Source organism: Filicampus tigris, chromosome 3 (assembly GCF_054856515.1).
Source record: "Filicampus tigris isolate MCC_2025a chromosome 3, RoL_Ftig_1.0, whole genome shotgun sequence".
Taxonomy (NCBI): domain Eukaryota; kingdom Metazoa; phylum Chordata; class Actinopteri; order Syngnathiformes; family Syngnathidae; genus Filicampus; species Filicampus tigris.
Window position 1 is genome coordinate 6,503,709 of NC_141219.1, and position 19,423 is coordinate 6,523,131.

Sequence of the window (19,423 nt, forward strand, 5' to 3'; positions counted from 1 at the left end):
ATTTTTTATTTAGATATTTGAATTAATTTGGGGTTAGTCGTTTAGTTCATGTAGGAATAAATAAGAATAAAAAATTGACCTTTATCGTTACCCTCACGTGATCGGCGTACCTATTCTAGCACATCATGGTACACTCATGCTCATAAATATAAATTCTGTAGAGTTCTCTGGGTGTGTTAGCAGTGACGTTTGCCTATAGATAGGGGATTATCCCAAGTGATAATCACGTTTCTCTTGTTCACACATGACAATATGGCATCTTGATTAAAAGCCACAGAGGTCATTGGATTTAGACCCCAGAGGATAATTCCGGCTAAGAAAAGATTATGTACGAAAGAGGAGCGTGATTGACACACTCAACTCGTGGCATCATGTTTCTTTGCGTTTCACAGGAGTTTAGATAAGGCTTGGAAATGTCGACCGAAGGTGACATAACTCCGTAAAAACGTAACATGCTACTCTCCAGTGTTATCATGCAAACAAAAATGTGCAAACACCAAGGATATGATGACGTGCTAACTTCCGGTCCCCAGGCTAATGCATAACGCTATGCTGTATTTTATTTTAGTCTAACATTTGTACTGTTAAAAATGATAAAATCACTTGTTTCTACCACTCTCAACCAACCTGGTACATTCAAAGTAGTGTAGATTGCTGGCACCATTGCTGTGCCTTCTTGACTATGCAGTTCATGTTTCAGTTTCCCATAGCTCCAAACACTGGGACACCACAATGATATTTTCCTTCCAATTTCTCCATACTGTTTCGATTTTGAAAAAATTTGTGTTAGGCAGTTGGGAATGCTCATTACCGCCACCTACAGGACAGGAGGTGTTGAGAATATCTTTTATGTGCTTATATCCACAATCGTTTCTTTAACTACACATGCAGTCCCCCAGTGAGGATTGTGTCAAATCATAGTGTCTGTGTAACATTTTCAGTACTCTGGGGGTCTCAGATAGCATTAGGGGGAGCAGCCCTCGCTGAAGCACCCTCTGTGCAAGCATATAAGCACACAGGAGAGCAATTATCTCATACATTCTTTTATTTTTATAATTTTTCCTGTCAGAGATGCCCTGCAGGGGAAAAAAAGGATAAAGATAATGGCTCCCTCTTCGACTCACCCATTTAACATAGAAAATTAATTAATCTTCCTTGTTACACTTTTGTGGCTCTCAGAGGGATTTAGAGGGTCTGTGTACTTACTGTCAGTATCATGTGGATGGGAAAAAAATATTTACTTCATTTTTTACTGAAAGGGAAACTTTAGACATGTTTAAAAATACAATTGTCTCAGGACACTGTATCAAATTCAAATTAAGTACAACTACATGAAACTACCACAAAATTGCAGAGGGAAATTCCTGCACAGGGCCTGGGAGGCGAGTCTCACTGCCGGAGATTTTTTTTTTTCATCATCCATATAGACTTACTGTATAAAGTACCTGCGAGAAGCCAGGAATAGACATTTATTCTCCATCATCACTGTTAACACACACACACACACACACACACACAAACACACAAGCCGGTGTATTAGTGTGGTCTGAAGTCCCACGTGATTTGAAGAGGTCTCGCGTGGTTTGTTGAGAACTTGTGTGACAAGTCTCATGAGATTAACTGTAGTCTTGTGTGATGTTTTTTTATTAAATTTTTTAAATCAGTTTTCATATTTTGCCTCAAAACCAAATAAAAAGCACAATTTATCAGTAGTTGATCATTTAAAAATGTTTGGAATATTTTGAGGAAAATTCTCTGGAAGGCTTTTTGATTCCATTGGAAAAAATGCATTTTGTTTCACAAAACCCACTGTTCTATTTTTGTTTGAAATCGTACTAAAGAGAAAGCTACTTGACAGCAATGTCAGTATTGCTCCGTTCAGAAGCGAAAGCAATTTGAGCTGAGTTTCAAAAATGACTTTGATCCACGCTGATGGAGATCAGCTCGGAATGTTGCCATGGCGACGCACACTGAATATGCGTGTGTTTTATATAGTGCAGACAGAACTCTTGACAAAGGAGTCAAGGTCCTGCTGGAGGTAAGCGTTCACCCAAGGCCAGCAGAAAATGTGCTCCATTGTTCTCACAACATGTTATTCAAGTGCCTATAAATGTGACTGCTGAATTAGGTTACAAAATCATTAACTCCCAATTTAAACATGAATGCTTAAAAGGCCAAATAATCCCAATTCAACCAATATCACAGTGTACACCTGTATTGAGCCTACCTCCTGTTTAAGCCTGAAAATGTTCAGAGAAAATGCTTATATTTTGTTATTATTGTTTTTAATAATTACTATGCTTTTTTTTTTCAGTTTGTGTCATGTATGTTTATTACCAGGTAAAAAATGCAACAAAAAAATTCAACAAAACGCCTAAACCATTTCTCAAATTGAAGTCCTCGATGCTGGCTTTCCAGATATCTAAAAAGCAATATAGCATATTATGACATGTATATATATTTTTTTAAGTTATTGTTTCAGCGTTTTTACTGGTATGAATTAGGAATTGTAACATCTTACAAGTGTGTTTCTTTCTGACATGGACACATTATACTGCATTTCCATGTATCGTGCCCGGGGGCGTTTATTTACTCAATTGCAGAGGGATTAAAGGGACCTTTAAGAGTAAGACTTTCAAAATTATTTCAAGACTGTTTTAGGCTTTGGATATGCCAACAAAACCTTAATTAGAAATAGCTGTCAGTTTCATCTACCATCTCAAGTTTCTGAGAAATGTTTTTCTTTTGTTTTTTTTTCCCTATGGTGGTAAAAGGAAATCTATGAGGAACACATTTTTGCCTTCTATCTTAGTTGACAGCAAAAAAAAAAAAAAAAAAGGCTATCGACCTGTATCCCAGTCCACAAAAAAATTAGATAGGGGGTTCTTGCTATAGAAATCTGTTAAATTGTTTCTGCATCACCCACCTATTGAAGAGGTAATGTGACTTGGGGGGTAAATGTGTTCATCATATTAATCTTATCTATGAACTGAGATAATTACAGCTATTAATATAGTGGACATTTTTTTCATGGGGGTGGTAAAAAAGAGGTCACTTTGAGGGACTTGCATCCGTATTCATATTAAAACACGATTGATTCTTCCTGCTGCGGGAATCGGCTATATTTTCCGTCACCCTGCTCTTGAGTGATCAAGTTACAAACTGAGTTTGAAGTGGGCTCCACTTAAAATTCGACTTGCGAGTGTTTCTCACTTGTTGGTAAATTTAGCTCCTATTGTTCATTGCAGTGAGTCAGAATGGGAGCACTTAGGCTGAATTATTATAGGTTTTGTGCTTAGTCCTCTTATGCTACTACGACCACAAATCGTCATTAGGAAAATAAAGCACAGCCAAGAATGAGAGGAGAAAACTTAAACGGGAAGTCAAACCAAACATTTATTTTTCAAGAATGTTGTATGCAGGCCCACTAGTTGAAACAAGGCATTCTGATAATTATCGCGTTTGTGCAATATGAGTTAAGCAGCACAATCCACCCATTTTTAGCCATCTCAAGGGGCGGCCATTTTGTTGCTTCTTTCGACTTAAAATGACATCACAGTTGCTCAGGGCTCAGGTAACGACCAATCACATCTCACCTGTTTTTTTGAAGGTGAGCCATGATTGGTCGTTATCCGAGCCCGATCTGTGATGTCATTTTCAGTCGACAGAAGTGACAAAATGGCCGCCCTGTGAGATGGCTAAATTTTGCTGCTTGAATTCCACAAAGACAATATTAACCAGAATGCTGTGTTTCAACTACTGGGCCTGCATAGAACATATTCTTGAGAAAAATATGTTTGGGTTGACTTCCCTTTAAAGCATTTTTTCTATCTCATTTCACATGCAGAGCAGGACAGTTAACTCATTCTATTCCAATGGCATATTTATGTCAATTCACAGCGGGTGTGAAAAAGTCTGGTACTGAATGAGTTAAACACAGGCAGCTTTGTGTCTCCGATGGACTCCCTCGTCCACTTCACACTTCCCTTTCCTTCCAACTCGGGGGAGGCCGAGCATCATGCCGCCTCCCAGCGTTTGATGCAGAATGGGTCCGCCTGGCTTTCATGAGACCGCCAGGACAGCAGGAGGGGTCTAAATGTCACCCGCCAACCTTGCGACGCACACGTTGAGCTATTTTGGGAAGGTGAAATGAGGTCACAGATGCAAAATGGCTGAACCGGAGCAACTCCTAGCACAGCACCTGACACCGTGCGAGGCGTTTAAATCGCCATTTAATGTCACGCTTTTTATCAAACGTGTTTTTGAGCGCAAATTAACAAGACAAGCCTTAGGGAGATGAAGACATAAATGTGACGTGCACAGCTCCGAGCTGTAGGTCAACGCTAGCCAGATAATACGAGAATATAGTTAACCTCCGCTGGGGCTGGTTCCAACATCATATCACAATGGTCTTCTTTGTGTATGAAAATGTTTAAAATAGATTTAATTACAGATGAAGTGGAGCACCATATGATTTTTTTCTCCTATAGGGAATAATGGTGCCTTGAGATAGGACCGACACGACTTAAAAGTGTTTTAGTCAAGGTGATTGACCCGAATCTGGGGGCCCTAACCAGAACTTCATCACAACTTTTAATAGAGCGATTACCCAACATTGTCTACTCGTGTGTGTTTGTATGTCTGTGTGTGTGTTTCTGTCTTTCTTGCCATTTATCTGTATGCAGCCCAACCAAGCCGCTGCCAAGAGTTTAGCAGGCTGTTGCTAGGCGATGCCATTTCAAATCACTCCTGGATGCCGGAGACGTCGTCTTGTCGTCTCCTGTTTTGTATTGTTTTTGTTTTTTATACAGCGAACGCTGATATCTGCCTCGTTAGTCAACCGCAGTGTTTTCTTTGACCACTGGGCCTCTTTGGTCATGTGTCAAACACAGGGATAATCAATTTATTATTGCTACAATGTGTCAGACACAGAGCTACTCCTAATATTTCTGTAATCCTGTCCTTTTGTTTTGTCAAGGAGCGTGTCAATGACAGTAACAGGAACCTCCCCGTGAGGTGTTTTGACTGCAACGGAACCTTTAATCCCAGCGATGCCGCAACAGCGTGCCGACACTCCGGTGCATTCAGCTAATCGCTGGCATATAAAAGGATCGCCATTTGGGATTATGGCGGATAATCCCGATTTCCCCGAGTCGGCCCCAGGCTTTTTAGGACTCAAACAAAGAATGCACACTTAGCTGTGGTCTACTCTGTAAACTGTTACTCACAGTGACATCTATAAGCATAGGGCCCTCAGGTACGCTTATCGCTAATTCAAAAATAATACTTTGTTTAGATTAACACTGCACACTTTTTTCATACAAGCATGATAGCCTCGATGAATCTTAAAAGATATTTCAACCATAATGATGAAGGCATCAAGCTAAAACAAGTTAAACATCAACCGTGAAGGTTAAAAAATACACACACAAAAAAAAATGTTCATTTTGATAGCCAATGCCTTGTATGGTGGCACTGGAGTCTTATGGCTTTGAATATTAGTCGTCATTTTACAAAAAGATGAAGAAAAATCCAAATTTGTAGAGTCAAAATCTCCAGGAGGAGTTTTTCTTTGGAAGACACCTGGAGATGGCCAAGATGACTTGAAAAGGGTCCGCTTTGAACAAAAATGGTCGGCATGGTGTTTTTCAAGCATTTGGGGTCAACTCGTGATACACTTGCTGACCATGCTGTCAAGGGAAACTGGCTTTAATGTTGAAATATGTTTGGTCAGACTCAGACCTTGTGGATTTGATTTGTTAGTTTGTTTTATGGCGAGTTATCAAACTCTGGTGTCATTCTACACCCACACACAATGACAAAAACTCAGGTTCTTCACAATTTTGCAGCCTAACTCTCTCTACTGGGCATGATTCACATTTAACTTGCTTTACTTCAGCAGGGTCAGGGAAGATAGAGTTGATGGGAAGATGGATGGAGTCAAATTCACAGGGCTATTTTAGACAAAAACCTGTTGGCGTCTGCAAAAGACCTGAGACTGACAGAGGTTTACCTTCCAACAAGACAATGATCCTAAACATAAAGCAAAAGCTACAATTTAAACTGGAATCTAATCTACCTGAGCTGCAACTTTTTCCTTTTTTTAACCTTTATTTAACCAGGTTGGTCACATTGAGGTTAACAACTTCTTTTCCAAGAGATACTTGACCATGACAGGCAGCAGTAAAAATAGACAAAGTTACAGACAAAAAGAGAGACAACGAACAGATCACAATGCACAACATTGTGGATTAAGCCTTCAATAAATTGCTCAAACAGCCAAGCTAAAACGATGACTGTCTCTGGAAGCTGTTTCCATGTCTTTCTGCTTAGATTTAAAAACATTTAAGGACAGGGTTTTTTAACTCTTTCACTGCCATTGATGTATTTATTTGGCTTTTCCCAGCCCAGCCATTCAATTCCATTAACTTATTTATATTTTTTTCCATTTTTTTTCAAACGTTAAGGTAAAAGAGGGTCTGAAAATGTCTGCCAGTGAATTAGTTAATTAGTTGAAAAACTATATACATAAATTAGACTACAATATTCATTTCGTTCCACTCCAGGATTGTGTCCCACTTTGTGTTGATTCTTCACAAAAAATATATATATATATATATATATATATTTTTATACCTTTGTTTGAAGCCTGAAATGTGGGAACAGGTCAAAAGTTAAAGGTAGGGGCGGAGGCTGACACTTTCGCAAAGCACTGTATGTTTAGTGTGGGAACTAGGAATGTTCCATAGCTAAAGAATGCAGTGTTGTGATTTTTTTTCTTTTTTTTTTTTTTTTTTTTGCTCGTGTCCAAGGATGTGACAGAGAAAAGTCAAAGAGGATGCAGATCAAGAAGCAGACGGTCGGGTTAATGTAGCCTGCAAACCTGAGCGTTGATTGGCAAATCACAGCTAGGCATGCGCTCAACATAGCCTAGTAGCAATTTCTCGGCATGATCATCTGTCTGAGCTCCCGCGGGCCAACCACCCCCCTCCAGGGATCAATTAGATGGGTGGAGGGAAGTGCTAGAAATAGGAGACTCCCTGCAGACATGTAGTTCATGCCATAATTGATGCCCCAAAGGTACGTCCACACATACCTTGGCACACAATGGACAAAAACTCAGGTTTTACTTGAAAATGACTCATTTGCTCACACTCATTCACTGCCATTGACGAATTTACTTGTCTTTCCACAGCCCAGCCATTCAATCCCAGGAATTTATTTAGATTTTTTTTCCAATTTTTTTTTTCCAAACGTTAGGGTAGAAGAGGGTCTGAAAATGTCTGCCAGTGAATGAGATAAGGTCAGCTGTGGTTATTACTTTTAACACCGCTGAAAGAATTTCGAGAAAAGGCTAGGTGACTCAATGACTAGCATCGATCCATGAAGGTTGAATCAAAGAATACTGAAATTCGTCTTTGTTGTTGAATACTTTCCTGTAATATGCTTTACAATCAGTTTTCCCTCGTCGGTAGCGATGGAAAGAGAAATATTCTCCACCTCATGACTTTGAGTTCACCTCCACCCCTGCAGCGCTGAAAGGGGTTCTTTTGAAGTCCTACAATCCCAGAAAGGACACATCAACACACACCATGGTGAAAGGGATTTTAATATGATTCCAAATTTTGAAATTAATTGGAATAAATTAAATGAATTGAATTGAAATGAGAAATGGTTCTAAAGTTCAATTGCGTGCACACACACTCTCCAAACTGTCATCATAATGAGGAAGAGAAGTACGGAGCAAATGCTTATGGATTAAACAGCAGCATACATGATCTAAACCTTCAGATCTCAACATATACACTTGGTGTGTAATTGGAGTGGTTTAATCCAGCTCAAGTCCCACCCTCGAGCCCCCCAGTTGCCCGCGACGACCCAGCTAAAAGCAAATCTGATTCGCCAAGCTCTTCTGTTGAGAAACTTGACATTTGACATGACCCAAACTCGAGGTTCGTTGTTTTTAATCAGCGAACCAGAAGCATTACTTGTACGCTTTAAGAATGAATTTCATTCCTCCATATCCTTGTGGAATCTACAGCATCGTCCGTGTGAACTCACTCGCTTCATTAAAAGTGATCGGCTGATGAGCACTCTCGGTTAAAATTAAAATTCAACTAAAGCTTAATTTAGCCACCTGATCTTATACAATCCATGTCAATTACCGTACCTGCTCGAAACATTGTTCTTTATCCAAGCTGATCTCCACTTCCAGTGGGTACGGAAAGTATTCAGACCCCTTGACATGTTTCACTCTCTGTGTCATTGCAGCCATTTGGTAAAATCAAAAAAAAGTTCATTTTATTTCTCATTAATGTACACTCAGCACCCCATCTTGTCAGTCATCTGCTCAAAATATTACGTCCATTAGCCGAGGTAGAGTTGTGCGATATAAGGATAGGATATTTATCATACCGTATATACGAAAACGTCTGTCGTACGATATAATGGTATATCATTTATATTGCCTTTGTGTGTGTGTGCATGGGTGTGTGTGTGTGTGTGTGTACACATACATTAATCAATATCAAAAGACACAAAGAGGTCATTGTCGATCTATGGTTTGATTTCCCTCTTCCCTACTGAGGGAATGCTGTAGTTTGTTTTTCCACCTAAGTAATATGCGTACGCCAATCAGGATTTCTTTTTTCATTCACTTCATTTACAGTTCAGCACACAGAGCCAACATGGCATCCATCTATCTACTTGTAAACAGTATCCATCCACGCGACGATATTTTTATTCATGTCTTATCTATACGTCCCGCTTTTACGTGGTGCCCGTAATTTTCAGACTGAGGCGTCGCAGTCAGGCCTTCAAAGCAAGCTGACAGTCTTGTGTTCCTAAAAGTCAAACTCTGAAGCAGTTAAATTTTTTAGCACTTCTAATTGATAAATGGTAGGCGTCCTTCAGTGTTAGTTGAAGCGCTGTGTAGTATTTATTTGAATTATTTGCACTTTACTGCATTCTATCAAAAGTGGTTATAATACCAGTCAGATATTTTCAATGGTATTTATTTGGCTAATGGATATTTGTTTTATTTATTCATCTTTTTTCATTTGGTTGTATGGCCTATATGAAATACTTATTTTCATGAATAGACAAAAGATACCAGATAACTGCTGTAGTTTCATTATTGGTCATATAAAATATATATAACTTTTGTAAAATAATTTAACTATCAGGATGTAATTTTTTATCCATATCCGCACATCCCTAATCTGAGGTTGGATTATTAAAATGAAGTACTATACTGAACTGCCACCTCAAAGGTAGCAATTTGTACACATTGCATTGAAACTACAATACCTACATTATGTCTTTCACCTGCTTTACAGCTACATCTGTTTTCCTTTTTGTTGTGTTTATGTATGTGTGCAAGGCTCAACGGTGTTTGTGTCAACTACTTAAACGGCATCAGTCAACATTTTACCCGGGCAAAAATTCCAACGCTTAGCATGGCGTTCACTGTTCTCTTAGCAGACGTCTGCACACACCCTTACATGGTAGAAACACACTGCTAGCCAAAGAGAGTCGTCTCAAAACCTTTCACCGATATGTTCTATTTTTAAAGTGTTTTCATGTTTTTTGTGCGTATCACTCCCACCGAGATGTGAGAGCAGAGAGAACTTGTCTCAAAAGACACTAGGATGGAGATTGGAAAGGGGGTGGTTCAACCTCCCCCGAGAATTAATGCGAAACGGCGACAGAAATAAGTGAGGAGGCGAAGTGGAATTTAGCGTTGTGCATTTTTTTATCAGCGTAGAACTCCGTCAGGGTAGGACTGTTAACAATAGTGACCCAAAGATATCTTATTTAAGATCCAAAATGGCATTCAAGTCTGCATCTCATTAAACTGCATTGTCATATTTCCTTTCCATTTAATCTGCACTTTGAAGGTTTTTCTATCCCGAGAAAAGTCACCAATTCACGCAGCCATGTTCTTCTCGGTGAAATTTTACGTTGCTAGTCGTTCCACTCCCGTGGAATTGTTTTTCAATCCACCCCATGAAGCAGGTTTCACTTAGCAATATACATTTTGGTAGGCATGACTATCATGAGTAGACCCACAAAATATAAATATAAAGCTTTTGAGTTACTGTGGCCATTTCCAGGCAATAGCTAAACTTGTCCCATTGATTCTGTCTGAATTTTAAGAATCTGGACTACATATCATTGCCAGATGGGCAACACTAAATTGCTAGAAAGAAAGTTTTTCTCATAGCATCTATTTATGACTTCCCCACAAATATTACGGTTACTATAAGGCACTTCACCAAATCTTTATAAAAATTCAGCCCCGTAGCCAGTTTCACTGAGAAACATGAAATTTGTCAGATGTGTCCATCACAGGTAGACGCACAAAAAGCCTGAAGAAGCCATGCCTTAAAACGAACAGAAAATTTGCCATTTTGGAATAAAGCAGCCATTTAACTCATTCACTGCCATTGACGAATTTGTCTTTTCACAGTCCAGCCATTCAATCCCAGGAATTTATTTCTATTTTTTTCACATTTTTTTCAAACGTTGGGGTAAAAGAAGGTCTGAAAATGTCTGGCAGTGAATGAGTTAACTTCATTTTTACCATTTCCGGGCTTCCATCAATGATGATCTTAGACGAGTGATTTTTGTCCAACTCCTTTTTCTAAGATGCTAATAAATCTGTGTTTCTGTACTGGTTCCAGTGCTCAGCAAGCCTTCCTGTTGGAGAACGTTCCATGCACCAACTCCGCTCTGCCCTGCCAGAGCATTGGCCGGATGTTCCGCATCCACTGGGACCAGTCAGACCTGGGCGCCATCCCCAATGCCATCATGGCCACCTTCTTTGACATCTACGAGGATGTGAGTAGATCCTTACACTTCTTCGGCCCCTCAACGTTGGTTTTCTTTTTTTTGTTATAGTGACGTCTGTTATTAGAGAAATTTGATGGCAGATGGGGCATAAGAACAAGAAGAAATCCACCATCCAACACAGAATATGAATTTCCCTTCTAAAGCAGAAAAGTGGATTAGGTCTTAAGCTTTTCCACCACTCATATCAACAAAAATGACTTTCTTGCCTGAGTAAAAGTATTACTTGAGCTGTGCATGTGTGTGTGTGTGTGTGTGTGCGGGTGCATGAATCTTGTCTCAATTGTGTCTTGTTTTGTTTGTGTCTGTGTGTGTCAGTTGCGTGTGTGTGAATAACAGTGGAAAAGTGTGTATCTTTCTTTGTGTGTATGCCTCTTTGTGTGAGTGTGTTACTCTGTGTCCGTGTGTGGGTCTTTGTGTTTGTCTCAGTGCATGTGTCTGTGTCTGGGCATTACAACTGCAGTTAAAGGCACATTCAAGTCCATGAGGCGACTTTCAGCCAGCTGTTGTTTGTGCAAGATGAGACATCCATTTCTTGTCATTGTGCTCCCGGGCTGAATACACACACACAGTTGTATTACTCTAGCTCTCCATGCTTCATGTGCTTTTTATAGGATTCATTATTACTGCTAATGTCATGAGCAAGACCAGGTAAATGTAAAAATAGACGCTGTGCGAGAGCTGAGTGCAAGCATAATCCATCAAAAAGATCGTATTGCTTACTTTGAATCAACAACTGCAAGAAACAGGAGAGATTTCATAGTCTATGGATTGCCATTTGCAAGGCAGCTGCAGTCCCCCTTCAAATAAATAAAATGTCTTCTAATCACAAACATGCATTTGTTATCAGGTAACAAGCACGAGTGTACTGTTATTTACAGTTAATGATTAAAAAGATGCAATAGTTTCCAGTTACTCAGAAGAAGGGGCATCTAAAAGTAAGACGAGGTAATAATCTTGACTTATTTCACCTGTTTTCTGAAGCTGAGCCATGATTAGTTGTTATCTGAGCCCTGAGCAACTGTGATGCCGTTTTCAGTCGTCAGAAGTGACAAAATGGCCGCCCCCAGAGATGGACAAAAATGGGTTGATTTTAATGCTTACTAACTCATATTTCACAAACGCAATAATAATCAGAATGCCATGTTTCCACTAGTGAAGGCGCATGGAACATATTATTGCAAATAATTTTGGGGGGCTTTCCCTTTTGATTTATTTTCCTCAAAATTCTGCACACAAGGCTGCATAATACCATCATAAACAACATTTTTATTTATAATTCATTTGCAAAAACATTTTTATCATAAAGATTCAATTGTTTTTGTTTGTTATAGTTTTGCAAATATGCAAAAAGCAACATAAAATGCGGGAAAAATGAAACGCTGTGAACTTTTTCCAAATGCTCTGTATATAGACAAGTGTCTTTTTTTTTCCAAATCATATCCAAGCAATGTAATTGCCCGCAGATGACCCCACAATTATTTTGTGAAAACATCTTGGGGGTGATGAGCGGGAAAAGTGGAAATGCACCAAAGCTCAATTTTGAGCAACTGCATTAGTCCAAACATCTTGTGTACTACTGCATTCCATCTGCCTGTAGAATTTCTCCTCTCTCTCACCCTCCAAAGGAATAAATTAAAAAGATGGTGTTGTAAAGGTGAGACGTCCAATTGAGTATTTGGTGCGCAGGGCATATTGGACATGCTGGTGGTGAATCAAGTGGAGGGCAAGCGAGACCTGGTCATCCACGCCTTGAAGAACAACTTTGAAGCTGATGCCTACTTTGTGAAAGTCATGGGTGAGTCAAATTCTTGGCGCTATCCTCTCGCCACTCTTCGCACTCTTAGCCTTCCTCCCCCAGGAAAATCTCTCTGTCGTCAAGAGGGGAGAGTGGAGAGATTCGCAGTCTAATTTGAATATCTTGCATATTTATTTATTTTTTTCCCCTATTGTTCCCCTCCCGGACTCATTAGAGTAAGTCAACGCAAGCAACTATTTTCTTCGTCTTTTTTTTTTTTTTCGCCCCCAGCGTGGCGAGCAGATGGCGGGGACTATTATCTGCCGTCTGTAATTTAGATTCCCAGCCCCGAGCTCCTTAGCGTTGCCGTCTTCATGCGAGACGAGTGTTAGGGTTAGGCGCGGGGCTTCTTGCTCAGACAAAATGCATTTAACCGACATTACATTACGTACTTACCATTAGGGATGGATGGATGGACGGATGAAATCGATTTTTCAGTCTGTGACACCAGCAATAGTCACATATAAAGGTATGTCTTAATAATCTCATACAACCAACAAAGTACAGAAAAAACAACAACAAAGAAACGTGAATCTAATCTAAACAAAAAAAACATGTTGGTATATGTAAAATGTAAGTAGTCTAATTGTGCAACAGTAATATTTGTCCTATTAGTACAAAGTGGGAAGTGTAATTTGACGCTGCCTATCGATTTATTAGGAATATTAGTAATTGGTACGGAACATGAGTAAAAGATGACTTTTCATTGTGTTTAGTAATTCATTATGTGACAATAGCTTTCACACTCGCTTTGAACCAGACAGCTACCAATGAAAAAAGGTCTGTTTCTAGCTTTTGCCCATCATAGTTTTGTCTTTTTATTCCACTCACTGCATCAAGACAGCTTCTTTTAAAGTCAAATTGTCGGTACTAGCTGGCAATATGTGAGGAGAGCAAAAAATAGAGGAAAGAGGAAGGGCAGTGGTTACGGGGGAGGCACGCTCTGCGTAATCCGTCACTCTGTGTGGCTCATTAGTAGGAAAAGAGCATCGTTCATCCTTCTTTTTCTGCAGCGCAGTTGGCGAACAGTTGTTCCCTTGTCTTTAGGGAGGGGTGGGCGATGTGTCTGTGTGTTTGTAAGTTGCTCATCTTCTGCCTGCAAGAACGCGCACACACACACACACTTGTATCATCAGTGTACGCTTGTAAATAAAACAACACTTTACTACACACCGCATTTAACACAATCTCCAGACGGGAAGCTGTTTAACATCACCAGATAAATATAGACAGCCGTATTTACATCGAATACCAACCGTTGAAATGAGGCCCCTGTCGGATTTGTTAAAAAAAATATTTTTTTTAATTAAAAAAAGAATCGGAATTGTAATGTTCACATTGACATGAAAATAAAATCTGATGCATGTCACATTGGGCAAAACAACTGAATTCACCTGCAATATGAACATAGCCCAAGTGCCAAGACAGGCACATCTATTAAATTTAATGTTAAGGAAAATGGCTTTGAGGGCTGAATTTTTAAGGCAGTGAAGCTGCTTTATGGTGAGTTGTCAAACTTTGCCGCCATGTGCTGCCCACACGCAATGATATGAACTCAGTTGTTTCATAATTTAGTACCATTTATTTCTTATCTCTCATTTTGTATATGTGGTTAGAATCTGGGACCCATAAAAAAAAAGTTAGATATTTCCTCCTTCAAGGACCTTTTGAAAATGTCCAGAATGATCTTTAAAATCTTGAATTGGATGTTCGAAGCAAAATGGCAGACTTCCCGTCTTACCAAGGTGGGCTATTGAGACATTTTTGTGCGTCGACTTGTGATAGTTACCTACCTAATTTCATCAATTAAAAAAGGCTGCGGGTTCTGAATTCCCAACATCCCAGGTGGCACCACTGAGACAATTTTTGGGGTCACTATAAAGAATGGAGAAGTCCTAACAGTATACTAGGCCCAAATTTTGAAGTTATCAGACCAAATCTGGAGAAGTAATTTGTCTTTGAAGGAACCCTGCATATGGCTAAAATGAGCCGTTCGGTGACTTTGATATGATGGCAGCGACGATCCTTCACGCCGTGACTGATGACGGCTACTCGTGTTAAGGCGGCGCCGCTGTGAGAGACGCTAATGGACACGCCGCTGTCCTCAGACAGCGGTGCCAACGTGGATGGATGACACTGCCGCCATTTTAATAATGGATCTGGTTATAGAGGAGGACTGCTGTAAGTGATAAGAGAACATCTCCAGTCAGGCCACATTGAGCACGTGTGTATTTTTAGAACATTATTCCACCAAGCGGTCCACTTTTGTTCATCTCAACACACTTGAAAAGTGTGGGGAACTGCAGATTTGCCCTTCAAACCCTCCCTTATCTGAGTTCATCTTATCTTTACCTATCCTATATAACCTATACCTTACCCATCATGGCAACCGCTCGCCATATTTCCTATAATGAGTCAGACGTCTTTGTCAGGGGACCACCAGCGCCACCCACCCCCGTGGCCAACAACAACAACAACAACAACAAAAAAAACTGTCAAAGGACTATGAAGTGAGCGACAAAGAGTGGCGCTCCACTTTAAAGCCACAAAATGGAGGTAGTGTGGACAGATGGAGCCGACAACTCATTACCGCTGAGAAGTCTTAAACTCTAAAATTAGAATGATAGTCAGAATCTTTTCAAGTGTGTGCATGCTGTATGTGTACGCGTGAGACGTAGAGAGTGACAGGCAGAACTGTAGTGCTTGATTAGTTTCCTGCTCACTTATTAGCATGCAGATTAGCCGCACTGAATAACATCTGTGAGCATCTATCTCTCTCTCTCTCTCTCTTTCTCTCTCTCTTTCTCTCTCTCTCTTCTTTCTTTTCTCTCTATCTCTGTCTCTCTCTGTCTCTGTCTCTCTCGCTCTCTCTCTCTCACCTCTTGTCATTCATCCTCCTACTCCTTTGTCTTCACCGCTCTAGCCAACATCTTCCTCGTCCTCTTTTCGTCCTGCTTCAGTCTGTCACTCAGAGTTGTCATTCTGTCTGAGCATGTTTACATGAAGCCTTTCACTGCATGCATCCGGGGGAGGATTTGAGTCTAGGACTGAGCATTCGGACAAGACATACAGTGGATCCAATAATGTTACAGTAGATCAAAAAGCACTGTTTACAAGGGGTTGTCATTCACGTAGTGGCCTTTTGTTTTGAAAGTCTGCCAGCTATTTGGATCTTTTATTTTCCTATCGAAGTATTAGAAGTAATATGTTACAGATTCACAACCATTTAAACTCATTCACTACCAACTCAATTTACAATGCACATTTGCCATCTATAGCAGTCAATGGCAAAGAATGAATAAACTGTGCAATATTTTTTGGGAGGAACAAATTACTATTTGAAATAGACTTGCAAATGATAAAAGACGTTAACAAATGTTGGTATTCAAAACCGTGAAACACTCTTCAAATAAATATATTCCATGACTGAGCAAGGCTATATGAAACTGAGCAAATCTATACTTGTTGACGAGAGTAGACTATAGAAGATGATACAAAACAGTTTTAGGCTATACAAAAGGACTAAACAGTACTATATCGGCACAGACGGCACAGGACCAATACACTGTTTTAAGATATACGAGACTGAGGTAGTACATATTTGTTGTAAATAGAGTGGCACTCACCATAATTTTAAAGTCATCAACTGTTAGAGAATATCCAGATAGTTCATATCCAAACAGCTTTAAAGGCTATTCTGACATTCTGGGAAGAAATTCAACAAGTTCAATTGATGCAAGGATTGTGAAGCTGCAATCAAATAAGAGGTTAAAATCTCACATGACCTGTTAAGATGTTTTTGAGTTAAATAGCTTTTGATTACACCAAATACAACCTCCTATTGCTGCAAATTAAACAAATTACTATTTTCACTTGACTTGACACATTGCTGTGCATAATAATTTGGAATAATGCATTTTAACAAAACTATTTTATTTGTGCAAGTAATACTGTTATCATTGGAAGGTTAGTTTATAAACATTCTAATTATTTATATATGTGTATATATATATATATATATATATATATATATATATATATATATATATATATATATATATATATATATATATATATATATATATAACAGTTGATGACTTCAAAATGATGCTGAGTTTATTTGCATAGACGAATTATACAAATCTAGAGAAAAACATCATTTGCATAATTTGTAACGCGATGTAGAATGGACTGGACTAAATAGAATGCTTCTTCTTGACTTTTAACTGGAACACGCAGGCGAGAGCACATCTCACCTGTACTGGCTTCCCTCCACTGGCTCCCAATGCATTTTAAAATACATTTAATAATTTTATTGTTTTTGCTTGTAAAGAACTGAATGGGCTGGCTTCGTCCTACATCACGGACCTTTTACAACCATATACTCCCATCACGGTCTCTGAGGTCTGCCGACAGATCTCTCCTTATCGTCCCAAGAGCTAGGTTGAAATGCAGTGGATACAGAGCCTTTACTTTTGCAGCCCCCAAGCTCTGGAATGAGCTGCTCTCCCAGGTTAGACGAGCTCCCACCCTCCTCCTGTAAATCCTGTATAAAAGCCCAGTTGTTCTCAGATACTGTATTAAAGTTGGTAATGTGTGCTTTTTAAGTCTTTGCACTGCACCCAGTCAGCTATAAAATAGACTTTAAAGTTCTTTTACTGGCTATTGATCACTGAATGGTTTAGGTGCAAAACGGTGGTACAAAGAATGGATGGATGGGTGGTTTAGGTTCTGAATACATTCAAGAAATACCAATGGAACATAAGGCCAGTATGGCTCGGAGGTATTCAGACTCAAGTCAAATAGTGGAACTCAGAATTCAAAGCAAAGATGGTGAAGCTGCATGTAGCTGTGGAGCTGCACACAAATGGAATAAGATGCCTGTGAGCCCAAAGTGTGAATGGTTTTCAGTCCAGGTTAAAAATTATTCTTTTTTCTCATACTTACGTTAGAGGTCATTTTTTAAATCATTTATTTTTACTCTCGTACTTGCACTATACGTTCTTGTAGTAATTTTGGTATTTCATTTCTGTACTTTGTTCTTAAATGTCTTTAGTTATTTGTTAAATGCCTTTAAATGTTGAATTTTTAATCATGTAGAGCACATTGTATTATCTTGTGTATGAAATGCACTATATAAATAAAGCTACCTTTCCTTGACCTTTCCGAGACACGACTGGATTAAACTATCCTAGACTATAGAGACTAAACCGGTCCATATTTAAACTCACATGACTAATGGATTGTACTAGACTGGACAAGACTATTCTAGGCTATACGAAAGGACTAGACTATACTAAAACAGTCTAGAGTGGACTATAAGGAATATTCTAATCTAGGTTATACGATTCTGAACTAGTCCGTATTTGTCATGCACGATTAGACTGGATTATAGCAGACTGAACTAGACTGTTTTAGGATAGTGATTCTCAACTGGTTTTGGTGGTTTGCGGACAGCTAGTAAAAAAAATACATGTATTTGTGCATGCGTATTTGTATTCAGATTATTTTTCAGAACAGTACTGAGGCATACCAAATTCCCACATAGAATATACAATATAGGGTATGTATCAGGAAATGCTATTCACTTGGGCTCTATTGTCCAGGTAGTCGTTTAAGAGCATTTCAGCCTCTGGGTAGCGGATGTCATTGCTCGCAATATGCTTTTGTCGCTGTGTCAAACTCATTTGAAACTGCATTTAAAAATGCAACATACTGTACATGTATTTTAAGTGGCTATTTTTAAAACCCCAAATGCTTTATTGTTCTTAAATTCTATCAAATGTGTCACGGCTCTGTGACAATAGGAAGATCCCAGGGTGGCAACAGTTGAGAACCACTGTTCTAGGCTGTATAATGTTGGGTCAAAGATTGTGTATCACTTTAAAAGGTGAGTATGGCATCACCTAATTTGTGATTAAAATCGAGCATACGGTCTGATTTTCCTCTCAAAGGGCTAATCTAATCCAGCCCCTTGCCAATTCACTTTATTCATTACCATGTCGGCATGATCGCATGGCATGGGGCAGAGGTTTAAAGTGAAAGGTGTATGACAGATGGGGGACCGTGAACACTGCTCTCTATCACTCTGCATGTTGCGCTCAAGTCGCCCCGCTGAAGTGCAGCGTTCCGTCTTACTTAAAGCTTGGCCAGACAGGACACAGCCACTTGAAGTTTATCTAATGGTGTCAGACTGGGACACGGCCGCCTTTTTGTCAGACTCATGCTCAGGAAAATTGTAATTTTTCTGGAGGACATCAAGATGGAAATAGAGACGTTGACAAAAAAAAAACAGACGAGACTAGACTACACTTGACAATATTAGACTATATTAAACATGACTCCAGTTAATTTTGATAAACCGCACTAGATAATTTTAGGTTTAAAAGAGTGAACTAGACAATACTTGACAATACTAGACTGAATTATATTGTATACCTTAGTATGAACATGTCCATATATTACATGACTGGAATCAAATATACTTGCCTGAACTACACTATTCAAGACTAGACAAGACTAAACTAGTCCATACATACATGTAAAGTAAATTATAACTACATTTACAAATAAATTGAGACATGATCGTCATTATTTCAGTTTTCATGCTTTTTGTGTAATTTTTGCTTAGTGGTGTTCCGTGAGTTTCTTACCTAAAATGGTTGATTCGCTCAATAAGGTTGGACTAGTCACTAGACGGTACAAGATCGAACCAGTCCATACTTAACAAGGCTAGGTTGAATTACTAAACCAGACAGGAGTAGACTTTATTAG

At 39.2% G+C, this 19,423-nt stretch overlaps 1 protein-coding gene across 1 annotated transcript in view; it reads left to right on the forward strand.

The window, feature by feature from the left end:
- The window catches only part of itfg1 (integrin alpha FG-GAP repeat containing 1), a 94,881-nt gene that overhangs the window by 48,736 nt on the left and 26,722 nt on the right, over nucleotides 1–19,423 (forward strand). The window contains exons 11-12 of the mRNA XM_086025273.1: nucleotides 10,686–10,842; nucleotides 12,541–12,649. Coding sequence (XP_085881399.1) covers nucleotides 10,686–10,842; nucleotides 12,541–12,649 — 266 coding nt within the window. The remainder of the gene's footprint in view (nucleotides 1–10,685; nucleotides 10,843–12,540; nucleotides 12,650–19,423) is intronic.